General features: G+C 39.4%; 1 protein-coding gene across 2 annotated transcripts in view; it reads left to right on the top strand.

Annotated features, from left to right (window-relative positions):
- The first annotated feature begins 882 nt into the window (after window positions 1–882).
- The window catches only part of LOC117760645 (guanine nucleotide-binding protein subunit alpha-11), a 35,577-nt gene continuing 12,381 nt past the window's right edge, over window positions 883–24,078 (top strand). For both annotated transcript variants that reach the window (XM_034583832.1, XM_034583833.1), the window contains exons 1-2: window positions 883–1,018; window positions 22,728–22,912. In XM_034583832.1, coding sequence (XP_034439723.1) covers window positions 883–1,018; window positions 22,728–22,912 — 321 coding nt within the window. The remainder of the gene's footprint in view (window positions 1,019–22,727; window positions 22,913–24,078) is intronic.

The following is a 24,078-nucleotide window of genomic DNA, read 5'->3' as shown; positions in this document are numbered from 1 at the left end:
GCAAATCCAAGGATGGCTAGCTGAGCTAACCTAGCCCGCTAACAATTAGCCTGTCCATTTAGCTACCCTGGCCACCGGAGCCTGAGTCTGCGGGAGGATACCTGCCCCTGAGCGCGGTGCTTTTCACTCGGCGGGTCGTGGGGGTTGACTGTCAGTAGTCTTTCCGTGGGCTCGGTGGATGGACAGTTTGACGGGCGCTCATTGTCACTGCGCGGGCGTACGGCGTTGGTTTCGGGGCGGCTAGGCTTGTGCTCGGCCGGGCGACCAGCGGAGGAGGGATTGCACAAATGTGGCAGTGGCAGCCAGTTGTGTCCCACTGTGTCTGGGACCGAAGTCGGTAGTTGATTCAAATTAAAAACCCGTAATTTTTCTTACGCAGGAAAGATATATATATATATATCTATATATATATCTATATATATTTTTTTTTTTTTCAAAAGTGTTGTTACGCTAAAAACCCATAAACTTGACACGCTAGCCTTGTGGTAACATTAGCAGCGTTTAGCCTACTGACTAATATCAGCTTTTGTGGAAAGTGCGTGGAATAATGTGGGTCTTTGCACCGGTTTTCTGAGACGTTTGCGGACATGCTGCATTGCACACTGTCTGTGGTCGGTTGTCAGTCCCCTTAGCCTGAGGATTTACACAGGACTTTGACTAAGCTGTCAAATATTTGACACTTGACAGCGGTTTTTACCTTCAACGAGGAAAGGCCAGATTCTGCAGCGAGTCTCCCAAGCATCGGTCTTCAGTGTCTTAATAGAATTTGAAAGCGGACTGTTGCTCAGAGTGGGGTTTTCTTTTTCTTAATTTCGCCGGTACTTTGTGTGAGGTGTAGCCTCGCGCCCCCCTGTCAGACGGGCTTTTTCAGCTCATGTGGTGATGACTTTAGACTCCATGATGGCTTGTTGCCTGAGTGAAGAGGCGAAGGAGTCCAAGCGAATCAACGCCGAGATCGAGAAGCAACTCCGGCGAGACAAGAGAGACGCGAGACGGGAGCTGAAGCTGCTGCTGCTGGGTAAGGGAAGCCTGCATGGTGCCTACGTGTTTGTAATAGTTTCACACACTGACTCACACTGGCATGGCTGCACTGTGACACTTCACCTCTACCTCTGACACACACACACACACACACACACACGTCATATATACATACATGTGCATACAATGGGAAACACAAAGTCCTATGCAGAAAGCCTATATGTCTGTTGATGCTTCTTTAACTTGTACTGTTCTTAAACTAAATGCCAAACGCATACATGTGCATAAAATGGGAAAACACAAAGTTCTTTGCAGAAAGCCAAGGTGATATTTCTATCAAACACACCAAGCCATATTGCTTTTGATTTGTATTGTACAGGCTCCTCATGCAAAACACTGCACCCACAATCGTACAACATCTATTTCCCTGGTCACCGCATGATTTGGCTGGGATGTGATACGCAAATACAAGTTGTGGTTCAGATGGTGTTTCCAGTCCAACGCGAGCGAATAGTGGCAGAACGGTTACATCGAGCCAGGAATTCAAGCAAACTTCTTAGTGAGACTGACTTCATTACCCAATGACTCATTTACAAGCGGGGTTTCTTTTAATGGTTGGGGATTTGACTTCACAAGAGCCTCTCTGACTAGTTTACTGATAGTTATCTAGACTTCATTTTGATAATGTTGTGCCTTTGCCAAAACTCTTAATACACAAATAGAATGTGCTTTTGTACAGAGACAAATGGGTATTCTCCTCCTGTACATGAAGACTTATTTTTAAGATCCTAGAAGTTGATTAATTGAATAAAAAAAAAAAATCCCAAAGAGTGACTTCGGTTAAGAAAAGCTGTAACAACCAGCTGTCAGCAGTTGCTTTTTTTTTTTTTTTTAACACCTTCCTTTAGTCTTCTTCCACACAACCATAGTTTTATCTGCCTTTAAAACATGTCTTAAATGATGAACAGGAGTTGGTTTTAATTAAGTCTGGTACATGGGAGACAGTGCTGTCTTGGTGTCTGGCCTCTACTGAGGTGGCCTGCTCTGGGAAATGACTGTTCTCCAGAGAATAGGCCGTGCCATCCGCAGACTAATTTTCATGTTTAAAGAAGACTAGCAGGGTCATTGAGCATTTAAAATGTAAAATTATAATTACTTTCACCATACTTTGGTTTCACTCTAGTGCACCATAAACAATAGTTGACACTTGGGCAGCTCAGTCGATTGTTGTCAAAGCTGACTGAGGCTACATTCATACAAATACGTTTTTATTTTAAAATACTGTTTTTAAAAACAATTTCCATCCCGATGTTTGCTCCATATTGAAGTAATCTCCATCCACACAAACATAGCTGAATACGTAAGTCACATGACCTCTTGTACACTGGGCATCTGCGTGTCGGTGTAAATAGGAAGCAGATAGTCTACTCTGCATTTGGTTGCATAGTACTATACTATAAGTGAGAAAAGGTAATGGTGAAAAGTAAGACAAGGGGTTTTGTCTCTCAGAGTGACGAGGTGGAACTGTTACTGAAAGTACGTGTTAGCAATGTGTTGTCTTCACCACGGTCAGTGGGCTTGCTCCTGATGAGACCCAATCAGGAAGCGAATGTGGGCGACTACGTCATAGTTTCCAAAGTCTCCATTTCTGCCTGTCCAGAGCAAAACTCAGCCCTGGTGTTTTCAAATGGGTCCAGAGACGATTTCATCCTTCCTCACTTTAGGTGCTTGAAAACTCTGGAGTAGTGTGGACGACAGACGTAAACACCTCCCCTCACTTCATCTTTCCTGTTTGGTCTGTTATTGAGAGTGGTGATGCAGAATAAAGGCATAACTTTCGCACTTTGAACATGTTGTGTGAAACTGCTTCTCCACTTTTAGTATTAAAGGCTACACGTCTTTTGGCCTTGCTCCCGGGTTCATAGTTGGCTACACACAAAGAGCATCTGTTGGTTCAGTTCGCCAACACATTGCCAAACATTGATTAGAATAAAAAAATTTGTAGGTGGAAGGAAATATTTTTATTGTCCTGCTTTTCCTGTTCACAGATGAGATGCTGGTACTGTGACTCATTGAAAGAGACATTTGGTAGACGTCCGTTTTCCCTCCTCACAACCCAAGTTTTTTGGTGAAATGTTCAATAACTAATTGGTAGTTTTTTTTTTATTTCAGTAAGTGGTAGGAGTCTGCTGTCACAAAAGCATCTTAACACTATCTAGTTTTATGGCACTCTGGTTGTCTCACTTCATTTGGAACCTATGACTGTTTAATGCTGTTACAGACCCTCACACATAGTGAGGCTTTTTATGATGCTTTTGGCTGCGCATGTATTCGTCTTTTATCTGCAGTGGCTTGTGACTTCTTATATTAACTTTTGGATTGTATATTTTCTTACCAATTTGGATAAAAACAATGTTTTGGTTGTTTTTTGTAGTTGCTGGTAGAGCTGAAACACTATCTGTAACCAAATATATCTGTTTTAAGATGGAAATCTTAAAGCTTGGTGTTGCTCTAACTTGAACTTGCAATTCCCAATTAAGTTCAAAACCTTTTATTTCAATATAGTGGTGTTACTGTAGTTTAATATGATGCACTGGTGAAATTCTTCTCTGCTAGCTCTGAGGACTGGTGGTTTTGTCAGATGTTTTAAGCCGAGGCAATTATTCCAGCTGTTTATCGGCAACAGGCTGGATTTCCTCAGTGGTGTGGTTAGCTAATGCAAGGTAGACATGCCGGCTGAGGAAGAGCCAGGGTCAGAGGAGTGCTCTGCCTCCTGCTCTGTAGCTAATTAAAGCCACAAGTAATTAAATGTGTACAGCCGGAGCCCAGGGAGCTGCAGTAACAGCACTAGTTTGTGAGCTTTCTTAAGTAAATAGAAGTGTTTGTTTAGAATGTGGGAATGGCTGTCTTTGTTGGAGCAACTTTGTTAATATTGCAGACGTTAGTTTTTTTTTTTTTTTTTTTTTTTTTTTCTCTCTCATTAACTGAAATGATCAGATGAACACATGTATGTAGGGGATTTTGACGAATTGAACTGGTATGTTGTTGTAATGACTTGTAAAGATATGCCATATTGTGAAAGTACCCTGTTATGTGCAAAAAGGATGGTGCTAGAGGAAAAAGAAGTTTATGTTAAGCATTGTGTGTGCAAACAGTGACTCGAGACAGTGAGACTTTTCTATGTGGATCCGCTGTTGACTGAAGGGTAAGTCAGTCATATGGATGGAAAAACCTGTAAAACCTGTACTAATGCAACACTGCACTAATGCTGCATATTTTCTCTTCCTCTGAAAGCATATTCACATTATAAAACTCTCATCAAAGAAGTCAGACATTTGACTCATCCCTTAAACACATTGCTTGAATCATTTGTGGTTCTTTATATAGAATAATACAAAATCCCATTATGATTCTAAAATTATCTTGATTAATGCATTTTATAAAATTTTTAAGAAAAGGTGCTACCTCTTCCTGCCATAGTTCAAAACTGTCTGGTCAGCATTGTCAATTTTTGATGACCAGTCTGACAAATAAATCGATTGTCCGAGGCAAAACCCATGTATTTTTAGCGACATTTACTTACACCTCAGACAAAATGATTATATTTCTACTGGAGATTCTAAAAATGTATTATTGAACTCCTGCACACATCCTATGACATATGATGAACCTTCAAGAGTGGATAAGAGGAATATCTGGGCAAACAGTTGCTTATTTAAAGGACTAGCAACAACAGAGTATCACTCATTTGAAGTTAGCTTGGTGAATGAAACTCCTAAAACTGTTTTGGGTCTTCTAAAACCAGAGAGGAAAATTTGGGCTCAGGCTAAATGCTTCACTACATTGTTCAATAACTTTGCCAGCCTGCTCTTTACTTTTCAGCTGGCAGTGTAGAATGGGGTTTGACACTATGAGTGCAGTGAAAGTGCACCAAAACATCGAACTATCGGGTCAGGCAGCTGAACAGTAAGCAGAAAGATGCCACAAAGCTCTGTAGGGAAGTGGGAAACGAAAGCTATGTAGATCTGGGGACCTGAGAACTGCAAAGTCGAGCGATGAACTGTAGGTTTAACTGTGGGTGTAAGTACTAAAAGTCCTTTTTAAATACAAGTAAGTCATGTGGTCCATTTTTATGTAAAAAATATTCAGTACAGCTATGATGCACAACTCGGCAGCAACACCGTGCCTTGTACAGAGGACCACCCCAGAAAGTTTTTAAGCTACGATTAAGTTTTGTCATTCACCTTTTCACACCCAACTTGACCTGCGTTCAGTTCTCCTCATGTGTTCTTGCTGCCTTTCTGAGCATTGCACTGTTTGTCATGTGAAAGCCCACTGTGAGGAACAGCAGAGAAAGACACCACCTAGCAGCCAGATTCAAATCCACGACATCAGGAGCACATTCTGTTCACCTGACTGAGCTAGCACACTAGGCACAGGATATTTACCTAAACTTACAATTGAAATGGGAGTCAGGATACAGTATACACACACACACACACACACACACACACACACACACACACACACACTGAGCACACACTTCATCTGTCAATGTGCACAGTGCTCAAACAGGTCGGTAGTATGTGGGTTAATGAGTGTTTGCTTTTTGGCAACACCCAAGGATGTCTCATGTATGGAGCCCTACCTACGCCTATTGTGGTTTTCTCTTAGTAAGTCTTACAGTAAGCCAAGCAGATAAGCCCTGTGTTCGCCATATTTATTCGGATCCCTGTTAGCTGCTGCCAAGGTAACGGCAGGCATGTCTGGAAATAACAAATATTTCAGACAATACAGATGAACAACCCACACACAGATTTAACATGGCCCATAAGAGCTTTGTGAGAGTGTTTGTACGTACTGTAGCATCACAGGCCAGGATTGCCCGGTTGTATCCCAGTTATTCTCACAAGCACAATAGCAACACTGAAGGCAGAGTTGCCTTCCTGTATCCTCACTACCACAGCTGTATGTCTATCAGCACTTCCTGCCTCAGCTAAGGTTGATAATGCTAATCATCACCCATGTGAGCTTATTTCCCAGAAATTTCAAATTGCTAGACTCGTACAGTCTAACTGGCTCTCTGGTGTGACTGTGCTGACTGAAATTGATATGGTTTATATCGAAATAATTTCTGTTCTGTTCCACTTTGCGGCAAAATGTATTTTATCAGATCAAACCTTTTCAACCCGTTATCCTAGCTGTACGTCACAGCTATTAGTGGTTTACTGAATACATTTTCATAACACTGCTTAGTAGCAGCTAGAACATCTATTTATTTCTTGTGTGGTACTTTGTTCCTGTCAAAAGGAAGCATTGACAGCTACTGGTGGTCTAACATTTATTGTGTTGGGCATCAATTGATTGTTGTTTTGATCCAGTGTATTGCTGAAATTGTTTGTTGGTTAATAGATAAGTTGATTAAATTAAATAAAATCTTTGATAATTAATAAGTAATGTATTACGTAAAATTCCAAACATTTGTTGCTTTCAGCAGCTCAACGATTCTGAGGTTGTGTTGTTTTTTTATCAGTGCGTGACTACTAGAGGTGTGCATCTTCACTAGACTCATGATTTGTGCTTTAAAAAAGTATTTAGACTGTTTCTGTTATTTCAAGTAGGCTATGCTGTAAATTTCAAAATAAGGTTTTCATTTGAAAAATCAGACTACAACAGTCGTTTTTTAACAGAGGTCAGTGCTCTCCACATTGTTTTGACATTCATTCAGACTTGTGTGCTGCATCTAAGAAACCATAAACTCTGATTAAAGCCTTTGGCAGCATTGAGGCGCATCAGCTGGTCAACAAGAGATTCTGCTCCTCTGATCTTTTCTAATCACTCACACTTAGAGCTGATCTTTATAAATACCTGCTGAATTCATATTTATGTTCTTGTATAAGCGGGACATCGCTTCTTCTGCAACAATGAATTAAAAAAACCTCAGTGTTTTGTGATAATATGCGGGAATAACTTCTCTCCTGTCTTATTGAGAGTTTTATAAACAAATCTCAATTTTTTCTTTACCATATCCCATATGAATCCTCCCATCCTAATAATTTACTGTCTCACTGTATGTGAAAGACATTTTGACTTCTTACAATAAAATAAGTAAAGAAGCAAGATCAAATTATTTTTAAAAACTAATCTCCATAACCCCAGATTCCTTTTCAAAGCCATTAATAGACTCATAAACCCTGCTCCTTCTGCCATAGTATCCCTTTCAAATACTTACTGAAAAGTCTTTCTATTTTTAAGCAAAAAATCATTGACATCAGAACTAATTGTGCAAACTACCACTGTTATTCCAAATATTGCTGATGGTCCTGCCTGTCCTATTCTCCTTACTAATTTTCAGCAAATATTTCTTTCTGAGCTTATCGATACTGTGGTTTTTCTTCCAGCCCTCTTGGTATTCTACTCCCCTCACTGCTAAAAGAAGTGATCGGTGCTATTGGCCCTATCCTTCTCAAAAATATGAATTGCTCTTTCTTCTGGCTGTGTCCCTGATTATGTTAAGAAGCCAGCATTCAGCATTTACTGGAAAAGCTAAATCATGATCAATCACACAGAATTAAAGGCCTATTTCAAAACTTATCATTGCTATGCCAATGACACCTAAATCTACCTGTCTTTTAAGCCAGACAATGTCTGCCGCTTGAGCGTATTAACAGAGTGCCTAGCTGCCATTAAGGAATGAATTCCTTCAGATTCGGTCCCAATCAGCGAGCAGGCAAGTTACTACCATTTCTCGGTCCTCTGGCAAGCAACAGTAAATAGTTAAAAATCGAGGTGTCACATTTGATTCCCAACTAAATTTTGAAACGCATATCAATGATGTCATTAAATTAACGTTATTGCGATTAAAAGGCTGAAACACCCAATGACGCCAAACTGACGATTCTTATTTTCATTATAACAACCAGTCTGACAGAGCTTAAATATGATGGTTACACAACTGTTCCTGGTCTCTCTCTCTCTTTCCTCTCTCTCTCTCCTCTCCCCTCTTTGCCACCCTCCTCTCCTCTCTTCCCCATTTTTCTTCGCTCACCCCAATCGGTCAAAGCAGATGTCCGCCCACAATGAGTCTGGTTCTGCTAGAGCAGTGGTCACCTACCGATTCAAGCCCAAGATTGCTTTTTAATTTGAAACGTAAGCCAAGATCTTCCACCCTGATATCTTCCAAAAAACTCACTTAGGAGGGGCATTAGGAGGCAGTAATGCAACTTTATCTATTCAATGCACAATATTCACATTAATATCAATTCATATTTAAAAAAAGAAAAAAAATGTATTTGGTCAACAGAAACGCTGGATTCCTTTTATTTTGAAATGCATACAGGAAGTTTTGCAACCATTTGTTTGTGACATAAATTCAACAAATAAACATTAAAACTCAGGTGAAAGATCATTTTCTCTGTTTATTCAGCTGTGAACCAATGTTTACCCGTCCTTGTCACAAAGGTATTTCCAACACTCAAACACATCGAACCCGTTTCATAGTAAAAGTAATCCAGTGTTTCACTTTCTGAATCCATTCATTTGTTCTAACAGGGCTTTGATTGTTATCGCAAGACCAGAAGATGCAGTTCTTCATACCTTTTTTATTGTTCTGGTGTTAAGTACATAATCCGACAGTAGCAGACACACTGCTCATGTGAACAACAGACAACCACCACGCAGCTGGTCCAGAGCCAGTGAGTCCAGAGCAGGGATCGACAGTGAAGACTGACCAGTCGTTGGTGATCGACGGATTGGCGACTACTGTGCTAGAGGTTTCTTCCAATTAATGAAGGAGTTTTTTTTCTCTCCAAAGGCTCGTTTCTCATTGTGGGAATGGTTGGGTTTCTCTTGACCCTAATATTTTACGATTTGGAGCTTAAAATAGAATTCAATACCTTTTTTATTTTATTTTTTTGCCATGTATTTTGTAAAGCATTTTGTAACCTCCGTTTATACAAATGCTATACAAATAAAGTTATTTAAATTTTTACTATTATGTCATAAAAGACAAATTACACAGTATGATTCATCCTTGCTCTGACATAAGAAATACTTGTTAGTCCACTTTTCATAGGTGGCGTAAGTATACCTATGCTCTCAGCCAACCCAAACATTTCTTTTTTAGAGGTATACATATGAAATCCTCATCTCCTGTACCTGTTAGATGAAAAATTGAGTTTCACAGTGTGGTACAAGAGCAGGGCATGTAGGTGTTTGTAGTTCTCCACTGTTTGTCTGGCGGCTCTGTTGGTTGAGCAAACTGATGTTGACACACCCAGTTTCGGCAGTTATGTGGCAGTCATCCCTGTGAAAGACTGCCCAGTCATTCTCATGTCACTGCCTGTCTAGCTCGCTATTACAGACATGTATGTCCCACTAAAACCTTTAATATTGTCTCAATTTATGTCCGATCTTTGGCAAGTAAGGGTAGTTTCAGTTTGTTAAGTGACTGAAAAAGTTTGGCACCTACAAGACCAGCTCTGCTTCTGAATGGGTAAACTGGCTACTAACATGCAAAGAATCAATATGGATTTAAAAAGTATTTCTTCATCAACCCAAATGCATGGACATTTGTAGTAAACTATTATGGTATTACTTACAGGACAATTTGTTTTCCTTCATTTGGAAACATTGATTTAGTCTTTGTACAGTTAAGGACCAGTTGGAAGTTATGACTTTTTTTTTTTTTTTTTTCAATGATGGCTGTGGATTTTGAATGGCAGCATGGATATAATCTACCCAGCACTAAAGGCCCATGTGATCTGCATAAAGGTGAAGGTACAATGTACAGCTGCACAAAGAGGTGATATTGTTAATAAGACTGGTCCATTACTTATCTTGACACATTGGAACTTCAAAAAATGAAAATGAAAAGATCATTCTGAAACCATATGCAGCTGGCATCGTCAAAAGAAGACGATCAGAGAGTGGCCAACTGTGTCAGAAGCTTTTGACAAGTGAGTAAAAGGAGTGCCACAGGGTTTGGCATTTTGTAGGACTGTGCTGGATGTGGAATGAAGGCTGAGCTCTGAGCAGAGTTGGATGACTGGCCAGCAGCCAGGAGAATGAGCTTGGGAGCAGACTGATGGGGCATGAGGCTGAGTGAGAGGCGCATTGTCTGGAGTGTAGCAGGCTTGGTCAAACAGGAAGTAATGTGTGATCCTGAAGCACAATGAAATAAAGGTTACACAGAAAAAAAGGCATTAGGAACATTAGAACAACACAATTTTTAAGTGGCAGAGCATTTGGTACCACACTGACTGCAGCACACAGTGGGTAAAGAGCAAGTATATAAACTGCAGGTCTGATGAGTTGATAAATGGCAAGTCTTTGGACAGATAGGCAGCTGGAACAGAACAAGTAGTGCCGCGCCCACTCCACAGACACACAGTATACATGGGAAGACAGAACAAAGTGAAAAAGCAAGGACTAAACAAGTTATGGTTAAGATATGACAATCTCAATTTTTAACGTAAACATCAGCCTTTTGAAGAGAGATTCACATGAATTGGACCGATTCAGAAGAAAGCTAAAGCTTTCACTGCATTTAAATCAGTATGTTGTGTCCTGCTGTAACCAGGAACCCATTTGAAATGTTCATCAATGTAACAAGCATCCTGGCATGTATTAAATTGCATTTTCAAAATCTCATAAATCTGTGACTTAGGTTTTAGAGTTTTTTCCCCCTGCAAATCTTTATTTTAGTAGTCATCTCTGAGAGTATTTAAGCCTTTCTACCAAATGTTTTTTCCTCAAATGTACCACTTTAATCACAGAGAACAAGCAGGAGTTTTGTTACATATATTTACAACTTCAATCTTAGAGTTTTATTTTTCTCTGAATATTACTCCCTTCCCCTAACTCTGTAATTTTATTTACTTATTTCTACCTCCAGTGGCTCTAATGTTCTGTTGTAGAAGCCGGACGAAAATGAAGTTAGAATGGAATGCTTTGATAAAAGTGTTTTCAACTATTCATTAATTGCCTCAAGTATTTTTTACAACAGATGAAATCTTAGAAGTAGATTTGAATATTTTCCAGAACTTACTGGGGTTATAAGAGGAATTTGTGAAAGAGTGCGGATAATAGACAGCTTTGGCTTTTCAGGCAAGAGCAGTGCAACTGTCCTCCACTGTTTGAAGACAAGCCAATAACAAGGGTCTTTGGTGTGCCTTGCCAGAGCCCATGTTTATGTCTCCGCTACTGCGACAGCCAGTGGCCAGAGGTGCTACGTTTTCAGGTTGGTGGTCCGTACGTACGAATGTCTGTCCATCCCATTCTCATGAACACCATATCTCAAGAATGCCTCCGTGGAATTTCTTCAAATGTGGTACAAACATTCACGTGGACTCAAGGATGTACTGATTAGATTTTGATGTTCAAATATAAAAGGGCGTGGTCATGTGGCCTCACAAAGCCTATTTTTTACCTTGTCAATGCGATTTCTCTGGAACACTGAAGGAATCCTTTCACATCAAGCACAAATACCGACTAGGCCTCAAGGATTTATGATTTGATTTTGGTAACCAAAGGTCACGGTGGCCTCACAAAGTATGTTTGTTTTTCTTGAACGTGATATCATAAGAACACCCTGTCGGTATTTCTTCATATTTGGTACAAACATTGACTTGGATTCAAAGATGAACTGATTAGATATTGGTGCCTGGAGGTCAAAGGTCAGGGTTACGGTGACCTCACATTGTTGTGAATGCGATATATATCAGGAATGTCCAAAGGGAATTTCATTACATCTGACAAAAACATTCACTTGTTTGTTTCTATAGTTTGTTTCTGGAATAACATAAGTTAGAAAGCTCAGCAGTGAGCCAGGGAGTGGAGCTCGCTTTGTTATTGTCTTTTCAAAAATGTGCATTATCTAAAAATATTGGTAAAATAGTTTTACTCTAATTCAGAGTAAGGAATAGGGATGTTTATTTTGAATATGTTTTTATCCTGCTGATAGTGAACCCTTGTTAATTGACCACTCATTTTTAACCAGATCTGACTGAATGTCAAATCAATGTGGAGAGCAATGACCACTGTTATAGACTGACTGTTGTACTCAGATTTTTGAATTGAAAAGCTTATTTTGTAAATTACAGCACACTTGTAATAACAGTAACAGTCTAAAATACTTTTTAAAGCACAAATCATGAGGCTAGTAAAGATGCACACCTCTAGTATTCACACAGTGATAAAAACAATAAATTATATATGGAAATAAAATTCTTTGATCCTTCGATAATTGTTTTATAATCGAATCGTAGCCCTCTAAATCGGAATGAAATCGTGAGGTGCCTAGAGATTCCCACCCCTACTCCATATGTTGAATTAGTGGATAGCGTCCAAGCTCAAGTTTTTTTGGGTGGAGACCATCTGGACCAAAAAGTCCCCCATTCCCAGAAGACATTCAAACCGTCAATAAAAAACATGAGCTACCAAAAGCATCACAAGGACAGCAATGTGTTCAGGCTCATCAGCCTACTGAGATGCCCCACTCCACAGACACAGTCATCCCCGCATATGTCATATGAATGATTATTTCTGGAAGTTTTAGCACTTTTTTTATCAGTTGTGTATTTTTGCATATGTGTGCATATAATAATCAAGCCATTCTGGACACCTAAAAGACAAAGAGCTTAAATTGTCTTTTTATGTTTATACAGTCAAATGTCAATTTGGCAACTTCCCAACTAGATCTTGGACGAGGAAGAAGGAAGTGAGGCTGAAGATGGATTGCAATTAGTTGAGGGATTGTGAACTGCAAAACCTCTGTCATGTGGGAAACACTGCTGTTCCAGTAGAACAAGCATTTTGATTTAATGGGAACCAAATTAGGCAAAATAATTAAATTGTCTAGGAGTCCTTTAGAAGGAAAAGAATGCCAGGAATTTTCTCTTAAAACTGGAATAGATGTATACATGCTGACCCCCCTCTCCATCAGTCCACTTGCTCCATATAGACACAGCTCAAACATCCATATAAAGCAAAGAAGAGACTCAGGTCCTCATCACTCCCACCCATTCTCTCTAGTTGCCCTCTTATTAAGAAGTATGTGAACAATAATGGCCATATAGACTATCTTTATAAGTAGGACTGGGCGATAAAACGATAGCGATAATTAAAGCTGTATAACTTTTCCTCGATAGAAATTTAAGACATGTTGATATAACGTCGATAGAACTCATCCCATTCATGTTTTGACCAACAACATGAATAACCAATGAGAATAGCCCTGCGCCGGATGATTGTATGAGCAAGTAAAATATTTTTTTGCATAAGGAGAACATTGTTAGTTATGTTGTGGTTATTTGATTTATATCGTGATTTACATTGATATCGACTGATGTGAAAACAATTGGCGTGAAGATTTTTTTTCATATTGCCCAGCCCTACTTTAAAGTGACAACAAGAAGATGTAAATGTTGCACATGGATTGGATTGGAGGAATGGCCTAGTGGTGGCCTGTTGCGCAAAAAAGAATTTGTCTAAATAGTTTTATGATTCAGTGCAATATATTTAGAAATATTTAATGTATCCACTTCTGTGTGTAGTCAACAACTGACTTTCAAATCAAAGAAAGAATAATGCAATAAGTAAAAATGTTGGCATATTCATAAAAGGGCTTTATTTGAAGTAAGTCTCACTTTTTTTTGTTTTGGATGTCTACTTTGCTCTTTTTGGAGCACACAATGTGATGTTACTTTTCCTCTGACTCACTTACTGTATCATTGTCTATTCTCTCTTCTCTTCTCGGATCTGCCTATCGACTGTTTAGACTGCTCATTAGAACTCACAGATTTGATAGGCTGAGTATTATCACATGAGATGATTTGGCAAGAAAAGCTAAAGGTTAGAAAATGCTCAATGATTATTTTGTTATAGGTCTCCATGCAGATAGTGCGGCGTCTGGGTCATTACAACAGAATACTTTACTTGCAGATACACACACACACACACACACACACACACACAGGCAGAGGCACACACACTGACATCTCTGACCCGCTATAGTTTAAACGTTGATTTATTTGAAATGACCACCACAATATCAACACTTATTCTCACATAATGAGCGATACTTTTTTTAAATGTATAAAATCTTTCTTCGTAGCTGCACACATTCATTCATTCATTCAGCTCGTCATGACTCTGCTCGCTCTCTATAACCATATTATTAAACAGGATTTGTATCGGAACCATTCTGTCCAAAGCTTTTTGATCCATATTAATGGTTGAACAGTATATCCGGTTTCAACTGTATTATTCTAGATTTTAGAAGACAGTAAAATATCGTCTGTGTCTGGCTGGCTGCACCCCTGTCAGTTTTTAGTTTTTTATTTAGCCCTCATACACTCCAATATCTATAAATCTGCCTGTTTTTTCTGATAATATCATTACTTTACTCTGCACTCTTTTCTGTCATTCATTCCTGCTGAAGGTTCCTTCAATCCACCTATCGCCAATTCACTCTATGTCCCTTGTGCTCTTGTCCATATATATCTATATATATATATCTATATATATATATATATATATCTATCTATCTATAAATACAATGGGTGGGAGGAGGGTTTGTGAGGGGCTGAGACAGGGAGCAGTGACTTTGCAAATTCATAAGAAAGAAATTGTATTCCTCACCAACACACAAACCCGTTTTTAAGCAAACAAGAGTTCCTGTCTCCATAGCAGCCATGCACTGTAGCATCTGCCAACATGCTAATCCAGTGATGCTATTATCAGCCACCCAGTTCCCTCAGACAGTAAAGTTAGCAAATAGGGTTTTTTGTCAGCAAATGCAAATGTCAGTGAGACTTTCAATGAAATAGTTTCCGGAACTAAATCCGGAACAAGCAGGAACTAGCCCCAGGATCTAAAAGTTTCCTATGTACATTTGTTTTTCTACCACATTTCAAGAACCACAAAGACTAGGCAAATTAGCTAGATAATGGATTCCCATTGGCTTTGTTTCATAGGGCAATTAAGGTGAGTTTATGTTTGTACTAAAGAAACCAGCTTTTAAGGTTTCTTGAAAGCACCATGAAGGCAAAACACACCAGGTTGTAGTCAGGTTTCTCCTTGATACATGATTGCATTAAATCAAACATGCAGACAGGTGGCAACTTAAAGGAATGTTGTGAATAAATGAGTTGGTAACATAAATGCAGATGCTTTGACAGGGTATGCATATGAAAATGATATCAATGGTAGGGCTGGGCGATATGGAAGAAAATCTTATCACGATAATTTCAGTCGATATAGATCTATATCAGAATATATATCAAATCGGACAACAACAAGTGACTCTGCTCCTCTGATGTTTTCTAATCACTCACATGTAGAACTGTTCTTTATAATAACCTGCTGAATTCATATTCATGTTCCAAGATAAATGTGGCGTCGCAACAATGACGTCAAAACACAGCATAGCGTCATAATCTGCGGAAAGAGCTTCTGTCTGCAGGAGCGTGTGTGTGTCTGTCTGCTCGTCTATGTCCCCCGCCACACACACAAACTGATAATCACATGTATTTAGTTATTAATCAATGGTGTCTCCATGTCGTTCCGGTCACTTTAACCCTGATGTCCTGACTGTGTACGTCATGTTACGTCTCGTGTTGTGTAGCAGGTTTAAACATGTGTCTCAAACTCTAGAGCGACTCAAACAAACCCAAAGTAAACATCACTCCTGTACGTGGCCTAATAACTTGTGATCAGTGATGGTGTTTATTGGTAAAGTGTAAAGTGAGCACAGGTCAGAGGAGGAGAAGTGAGGAGGAAGAAGACTCCGACAGAGACTCTGACACATACAGGATAACCGGAACTTTAATGAGCGTCTGTCCTGGTCCTGAAGCAGCGGTGTTATAATTATTCAGCCGTGGGAAAATGCTAAAAGAATGAACGAAGCAGAAAATATGAATGAGCCCAAACATTAGCATGAGCCTAACCTGACCTGACGTGGCCGAAACTCTATTCCAGCCACATGATTGGTTCGGGCTGTTTGTGTTGTTTGTCAAAACATGGAAGGAATGAGGTCTTTCGACATTCTATCAACCATGTCTTAAATTTCTATCGAGGAAAGTTATATCGCGATAATTATCACTGTCGTTTTATTGCCAAGCCCTAGACTCTGGCCTTCTCGGTTACCAGAATTCAACCGAATTTTACCCAGATGGGAAATTTTGATACTTGTGTTGGACATTTAACTAATGCTGTCCCGTGACTCCAGTGCAATACAAAGTGCAATGCTTTCCCTTGAAATGATGTGGTTTAAAAGTTATTTAAGGAGTACAGTACTTTTACAGTGCACGGTACAGTACTTTTCACCACAGACTATATAAGATGGAAAATGCGTCTCCACCATCCAAAAATGAAGACGAAAGAATCTGGTTAGCAACGCAAATCCATCTCACCTTTCAATCATGATAATCACCCTATCTTTATAGCAACAAATAACTAATTAAAACAAAAGGAACTTTTTTGGTCCACGTAGCCAGTCGGTGATCAAGATGCTTTGGTTCACTTGAATGGATCAGTCAATTCACCAGTCTATTATGCTCAGTAATGCAAAGTTAACCCCAAACGTTCTTCTGCCAACAGAATACCTATGTAGTAGGGCTGGGGCAATGCATAGACGTCATCGATTACGTAAATTCGTTGACTTGCTTAACGTGCGCCGACGTGTCGTATGGAAGGTGGCTGCACCTAATCAAAGCATGGATTCACACTAAGAGCAAGCTGAAGTGAAAATAAATTGCCCACGATCATCTTAAGCACAGTTCACTTCATTTTACTTGAAACGAGGAAAGAACATTTATTTTGTTATTAAAGTACCCTCGAGTTCAATGTTAAAAATTTATAATAATCGTTGTTGAAATACTATTCAATTGTACTTTTTAAATTTTATTTGACAGTCAGTTTTTAACTTCATACAGACATTGATACAACTACTACTACTACTACTTTAACATATATAGCACTGAATCATAACACATGTTAGACATTATGATGTTTTGGACTTTTGCTTGAGGAAAATCTCTCTAACTGGACTTCTTTGAATTTGAATTGAATACCCCTGATCTAAAGTGTGGGAGTTTTTAGTCAGAAACCGAACAACATGGTGCTCTGTAAGCTCTGCAAATCATAAATGGCTTATCACAGTAGCACAACCGCTATGCACGGGCAAGAAAGGGAGGAAGAGGTAGGAGGGAGGGAGGAGGAGAGAAGAGTGGGGGAAGGGATTATGTGCTTGGGTGTGTTTGTTACTCAGAGATGAATTATTCCTGTTAAAAAAAAGTTAAGTGTAAAGTTTCAGTGTTACTCAAATTGCTCTAATTTTATCCTAAGATAGTTTTTGGGATTGATTGCTAAACTTGAAATTACACACGCCTTGCAGTGCATACTTAATATAATCGATTAATTGAAAAACCTATCGTTAGATTAATCAATAAAAAAAATGATCGATAGATGCAGCTCTATGTAGCATGGACCTCTTTAGTTTACAGAAACAGACTCAGGAACTAAACCCAGAACTAGACTCTGGCAGTCAAATTAGAGCGTGGCTTCGTAAAAAAGTTCTTGGAAAGGTTCCTGCGGGCGACACCGGTCTCTAGACAGTCGTTCAGTCATTCACTACAGTACAGTCATACGGGCCTTCAACAAGCCTTTCCCAACACTGAGCACAAGTGGACATAGCTTCCTGTTTGATGTGCTTGGGGAAGTTTTAAAGAATCATTTACTCAGAGCGCCCCTCTCCTCCACTCAGTCACACTTTTGCCAAACTCTGCCTCAAGTCATTACTCTTCATGTAAACCTTAGCAGAAATGTCTGCTGTGGCCTCCAGCTGCCCCGACTCGTTGAAACAGATCTGTTTCAACTATTCTCCTGTTTTTGGTGGGTTAATGGTTATTGAGCAGAATGACTAATTCCCTGGTCAGTGCACGATGTGGGCAGAGTGACATGGTTCTGCTTCGTTTAACGGTCACAGCTGTGTGATTATTGGGCTTCTTCTCACTCTGCCCCCTCCAGGCTTTGCTGTGTTGGGGATTTTGAAATGGCTCAAGGTCTCTAAGCCTGTGTTCGTTCTCAGTGCTGTAATATTTTAAAGCTTCTAATTTCACAGCTCTGCTTGTGATTGTACGAACGTGGGTTTAGTATTGCATTAGTATTAGGCTACTTTTTGTAGTCATATGTACAGTATATGCTTCTTAATGACAGATGGCATTCAGGGGAGCACCTCTTTTTCTTGCTTTTTCTGAAAAGCAAAGATGACCACTACTGGTATGACGGTGTGTTTTTGGAATTCATCAAGCGGCAAGGATCCTGTTAAAATATGATATTGGTTAGCACTTTTTGGAAGTTGACCCCATGCAAGGAACAAGAAGTCAGAATATATTTGCCTCTGCTTCTGTTACCTACATGTTACTCTTTTTTAATATTTAATATTGATACATGCCTACATACATAAACAAGAAAAAAAATGCCATTAATTTGGGGTAATATTCACGTGAGCAAATGATAACCATAAAGATTTGAATCTTGTAGCAACTAAGTATCTAATTGTGGAATTGAAGCACAATTTAACGTCATTTTGAAACTTAAAAACCACTGATTTTATAGCACCGAAATATTTTCTTTTGAAAACCATTTATCTGGTCTGAGTTCCCCTGAAGTCTTCAGTTGTGTTTCAAGTTTAGCAATTTCAAGAACTTTTTCAGTATTTATTCTTTCAGGGTTCGGAAATTCAGGTTCAAATTTGTTCTCAATATGCAGAGGAGAATAAGATGTTTGAGTTTCAAATCTTTCTCTTTTTGTTTGCCTCCATAACTTATTAATTCCCAGGGCCTGAGAGGAGAATAGTGGTTGAGGACGTTGTGGGATTAAAAGTTGCATGTTTGGCTGGGCTCTGTGGAGACGTACTGAAGCCTATCAACTGGGCCTATCAGCTGGTGTTTTCTGCCATGTATTTATGAGACTAGAACAGGAGTTGCCATGGGAACTAGCATTACCCCTCAGGAGAAGCTCTAGTGAATGTACAGTAGCTTGTCCGTGAGAAATGCTTCTGCTGGGTTTTCCTGTTGGGCAAAAACAATGGGATCTGTTGAATTAAGCTGATCATGCCTGCAAGACCTGCCACTCTCCTTTTATTGCATGCATGTGAAATTGAGATATACATGAATACACACTAGGTGCGGATGATAGGACCTAAAAATGATATTACCTTTTTTTTGGCTGACTAGATTTATTATATACATATATAGTATTTTTCTTTTCTTTCTTACTCAATCACTCACATCCCAGTAACACCCCTCCCCTCTGTTCTAGCTCTTTAGTCAATGAGAAAGTGAACTCCAGTGCTGTTTCTTGACAACTGCTATTCATGTCCCACTCAAAGACATACTTTGTCTGAAGGGGAAACTCCACTGTTGCTTGACCTGCTTTCCGCAGTGAAAGATCCTGTCTGGTTAGAGGGCAGGCAATACTCGGGCACTCCTTCACTGTACACTCAACTGTGCTCTTGAGTCACCGACAGTCAAAGTTGACTCTAGTCATTCTTGGAAGACAATTCAGCTACTTTGCCTTTGGGATCCCTGCTGTACTTTATACAATAAAGCACATTGTATTATCTAATCTTATCTACAGTTCTGCTTAGACAACGCCGCTGTAAATATTATCAGTGTCACGAGTGTTGTTTCCTTTGCATATTTCCTTTGTTCCCAATTTGTATTGATATTCCCATTTCCTCCAGTGCAATTTTACTTTCACTTTTAAATCCATTGCTTGTCTGAAGAGGCGACTATGGATGACATTGTCAGTAGAGCCATTGTTAGTAAAAATCACTGCTGTGCCTTGAGCCCAATTCATGCTTCTGCGCCGAATTTACACCATAGGTCCAGTGTAGCCTATGCATAACCCCGTATTTTCTGAATCTCTTGTTACGCCTTACGCGGTTTAATGGTCATTCAGAGACCGTCTCATCCGACGTCTTTATTTTCTTCATTGCAGTTCTTCAAGAAAAAGTAATTGCTCTTCAACATCTATCAACTCCAATTCCAACATGATAACAGTTGCCATTGTTCTGAAGTAAACAGAGATGCAGAGAATCTGACATGAACTCGGGAGCATGTCCTCACAATGGGCTCCGGACTTTCTCTGGATTTTCTCTTTAACAAATGAACAACGCAGCAGGAGAGTCTCCGTTCAGACACGTTCACAACAACAGAGAAATCTTGAAACGGAGCGTTCAGATGAAGGGTGCTTCAGGCAGAGGCAGGACATAGCATACAAGTTCCGTGCGATCAGGTGTTTTTCCGCTTACAGCACATTGACGCCCGTGTCAGCCCTTATCATGGAAAGCTCTCTTTACATCTATGTCGGCATCTTCTACATCTTTTTTCAGTTTTGAGCCTGTCACATGTTTGAAACGTCATCAACACGCCCACATTTTACATTTTCATCCTTGTGGATTAAAAGCAACTTTGAATTATCTGTAAAAATACCAAACATTGAAAGTAAGAGGCTCTCATATGTGATTGAGTTTTTTTTTTTTTCATCAAACTACACAATGTCAGATGTGTAGCTGAACTGCAGTGACTATGACTTGAGTATTGGGAGAAGTGAAATGGAGACTGGGTTGTAAAAGAGTGTGCGCAGCTTGTGCAAGCAATTTTCCTCCCCTATGACTTGGTCTTTCTGCATTTATGTGCATATGCTTTGTCACTGCGACACAATATTGGAGGAGTAAAATCAGTTTACCGTTCTCTGTGTTGGGGGTGAGCCATGGAGCCCTGTGAACCGCTCCACTCACCCACACTGTCAGTCAGGCCTCTGTGGTAACCACTGCCCTAAACACTGCAGTGCACAACTCGCCTCACAAGATCCAAGAGACTTTTAGGATAAGGGCTTGACGAACGTTAGGCCCAGAGTTAAGTCTACATTCGTATCTAGAGTAGATAACACAGAGTTATGCAACTTCCACATTGCTTCATCATCAAAACTCTATAAGTGTTCAGACCATTCTGCCTCGAAGTGCGCCGGTGGGAAAGAAATAAATCAAAAGACTCAAGGGTACAGAGGTTTATTTTGTTTCTCATGTTTGAATACATACAGTCCCCTCAAACTATTGGAATATCAAGGTCAATACCTTTTTTTTTCAATTTACAAGTCAAGCCATTTGGGTGTAAGATTAAAAGATAATGATGAGAGTTACGAATTTTAGCTTTTTTTCTGGTATTTGTAGTACAGGTTATCCAGAATGGACAGTGGTGGGTTTACTGATGCAAGGTAATGAAAAGATATCCTGTGCATGTTGAACACAGCTTCATAATACAGATCCTTGACAAGACCAATATGAAGATCTGTCCATGGGTGAAAGGGGAGTGATTTTGAAGCAGGAAAAAAGAGGCAAAAATGATCAGAGCCATAGAACGTTCGGCATAAGCAATACAACATATTGTAATGTCCTTAAAAAGAAAAAACAACCGGTCTAATGAGCAAAGATAATGAACAGGTCGTCCAAGGACAATAAGAACATTTAATGACAAACACATTGAGATTCGAATGAAAACCTTTAAAACATGCTCCACAGGGCGGAGGGGAAACCGCAACATGGGAAAGAATGACCAGTTAAGCTGAGCAGCCTTTGTTTGTTAAAAACAGACTGTGGTTGAGTTCTGGACCATTTTTTGGGGTCATGATGATGCACATTCTTTCACAGTCTAGTTTGTCAGGAGCAGGATGTAGGTGGACAGATCAGGGGCCTCATTTATAAAACAGTGCGTAGGATTCATACTGAAAATGTATGTGCGCACAAAAAGCCAAACATGGCGTACGCAAAAAGGTACATAAAGATATATAAAATTCAAATGATTGCTTAACACTGTCAGAATGTGAGGGAACTTGTTTTATATTAACCCCCCCCCCCCCCCGTCTGTAAATGAAAACTAAAGTTGGACTTGATGATTCACACACAGAGTTAGAAGATATATATATATATTTTTATATATTGTTTTAATTTAAGGGTCTTATGGAACAGTTATGTTGCGCGAGCACAAATAACGCCCTTGGTTTTGATGTATAAATGATGAAGTGGATAAATAATCTGGCTTCAGTTCACCACCTCACGCTGCATCGCCATTTTTCCATCTCCAAACTGTTTGCACGCATTGGTCAGAGTTGGCGTGGAAGTGTGCACATTTTCCCCTCAAGTTTGTTTTGACAGATCCCAACGTTTGCATGCGAAGTGGCGTACGCTTCTTTCGTGCCTCGTTTTGTGCGAACGCAACGGTTATAAATGAGACAGCTCAGCACCCTCAGGTCTATTTATTTCACTACAAATTTTGCTTAATTGGAGCAGCAGAAATACTTTGTGACTTCATTATACTGTTGATTGTATTTTTAATTGATTCATGAGGGGGTGGGTTACAACTTGTCATTGTCATATGCAATTGTGGTGTGATGTTTTTTAAATAAAAACATGTTTGAATTTATTAATCATACTTCATCATTTCATTAATCATACTCATTCAGAAAGTTTCACAACATATTCTATATTTTACCAATTTATCTGCACACAAGAGTTCTCACCACACCTCATTTGAGTTTTTACTGCTCTTTTATAACATTGTAAGTGAATATAACCTAAGTGGGAAGAGAACTTTTCACACTGTCGGCAATGTGGCATATCCACTTCTGACCTGTTTTCATTTGCCGGCTAACCTCCTGTCTCTTCTTGTCCTCCTCCTCAGGTACTGGAGAGAGCGGCAAGAGCACTTTCATCAAGCAGATGAGAATAATCCATGGGTCAGGCTACACAGACGAGGACAAGAAGGGCTTCACCAAACTGGTGTACCAGAACATCTTCACCTCCATGCAGGCCATGATCCGCGCAACCGAGACCCTTAAGATCCCGTTCAAGTATGAACAGAATAAGGTGCGTACTGTCAAGTGCTGGGATTAAGATATTGTTGTGTGATGTAATATTGGAGCAGAGGTACATCTTAATGCTTGTAGTTTTAGCAGTAGTGTGAGAAACAAGATATGAATGTATTAAAAAAAAATTGCACAAGAAATTGGATCCTTCAGTAACGCACTGTTTTCTGTCAAAACTCCGGAAAAACTAGTTTTTTTACTGTGCAAAGTAAAACATCTGTAGGCATTCAAATTTTAGGATGCAACTTAAATCACTGACATGATTTAATGGGAACTCTGGGATGTATAAAGCCTTTTGTGGCTCCAGAGGAGATTGTATACGATCTGATAAATTACCTCAGGTGATGTCACTTAAGTTGGTGGGTAATTTAGGTACCAGGTTTAGACTGGAAACAATAATCTGTGATTCTGTATATCCATCCGATCCTTTTTGAAATTCTTTTTGTCTGTTGTGAGGCTTTTTCTGGATTGACTCCAAATTGAATGGTGAACTAAGTGATTTAAGAGCTGTCATGATGCATGGTGATAAATAATTGCCATTAAACTATGTGTTATGTGGGTTGGTTGGATGAATCGGCTCTAACCTGCATGTTTAATTTACATTTCACCCATTCAGCAGACTCTTATCCTTGAATTGTCACTGGTGAACAGTGAAAAGTTTGGTGTCATGGACATTAAAGACTTGATCCAAAAAACACAGGCACATGTCTTAGTGTGGTTTCTTAGTCAGTCTCCTATCAAATGTTTGGCTGCAGTTGTCATTACCAGTCATCATTGCCCAGTCCAACGCCCGTTTGTTTAGTTAATCTCCTGTAAACCATATTCAAATAGATCATAAACCTGGTATTAAAATAAGATTTAAAGTGAATCGAGCTGTCATTCTCCAGTTAACTATGGCCACTGATAATTTACACTATATTTGAATGAAAGGGACATTTTAAAAGTAGTGATGTACATTTTATTGAACATGTTTTACTGCTTAAATAAATTATACTGCCTTTTATTTTTATAATATTGTAAAGAGATTGCCTGTCTTGTGCACTTTTGGGATTTTTATATATTTTGTACACCTTATTACGAATGAATTACATTTTTACATTAAATCTGAAAGTACTGAATCCAAATGCTTGTGTTGAAAGATTGCCTTTTGGTTTTGTTGCTTTTCTC

The sequence above is a fragment of the Hippoglossus hippoglossus genome, chromosome 4 (assembly GCF_009819705.1).
Source record: "Hippoglossus hippoglossus isolate fHipHip1 chromosome 4, fHipHip1.pri, whole genome shotgun sequence".
Classification (NCBI taxonomy): Eukaryota; Metazoa; Chordata; class Actinopteri; order Pleuronectiformes; family Pleuronectidae; genus Hippoglossus; species Hippoglossus hippoglossus.
The sequence above is the reverse complement of the archived record's forward strand: the minus strand, read 5'-3'. Positions and strand labels throughout refer to the sequence as shown.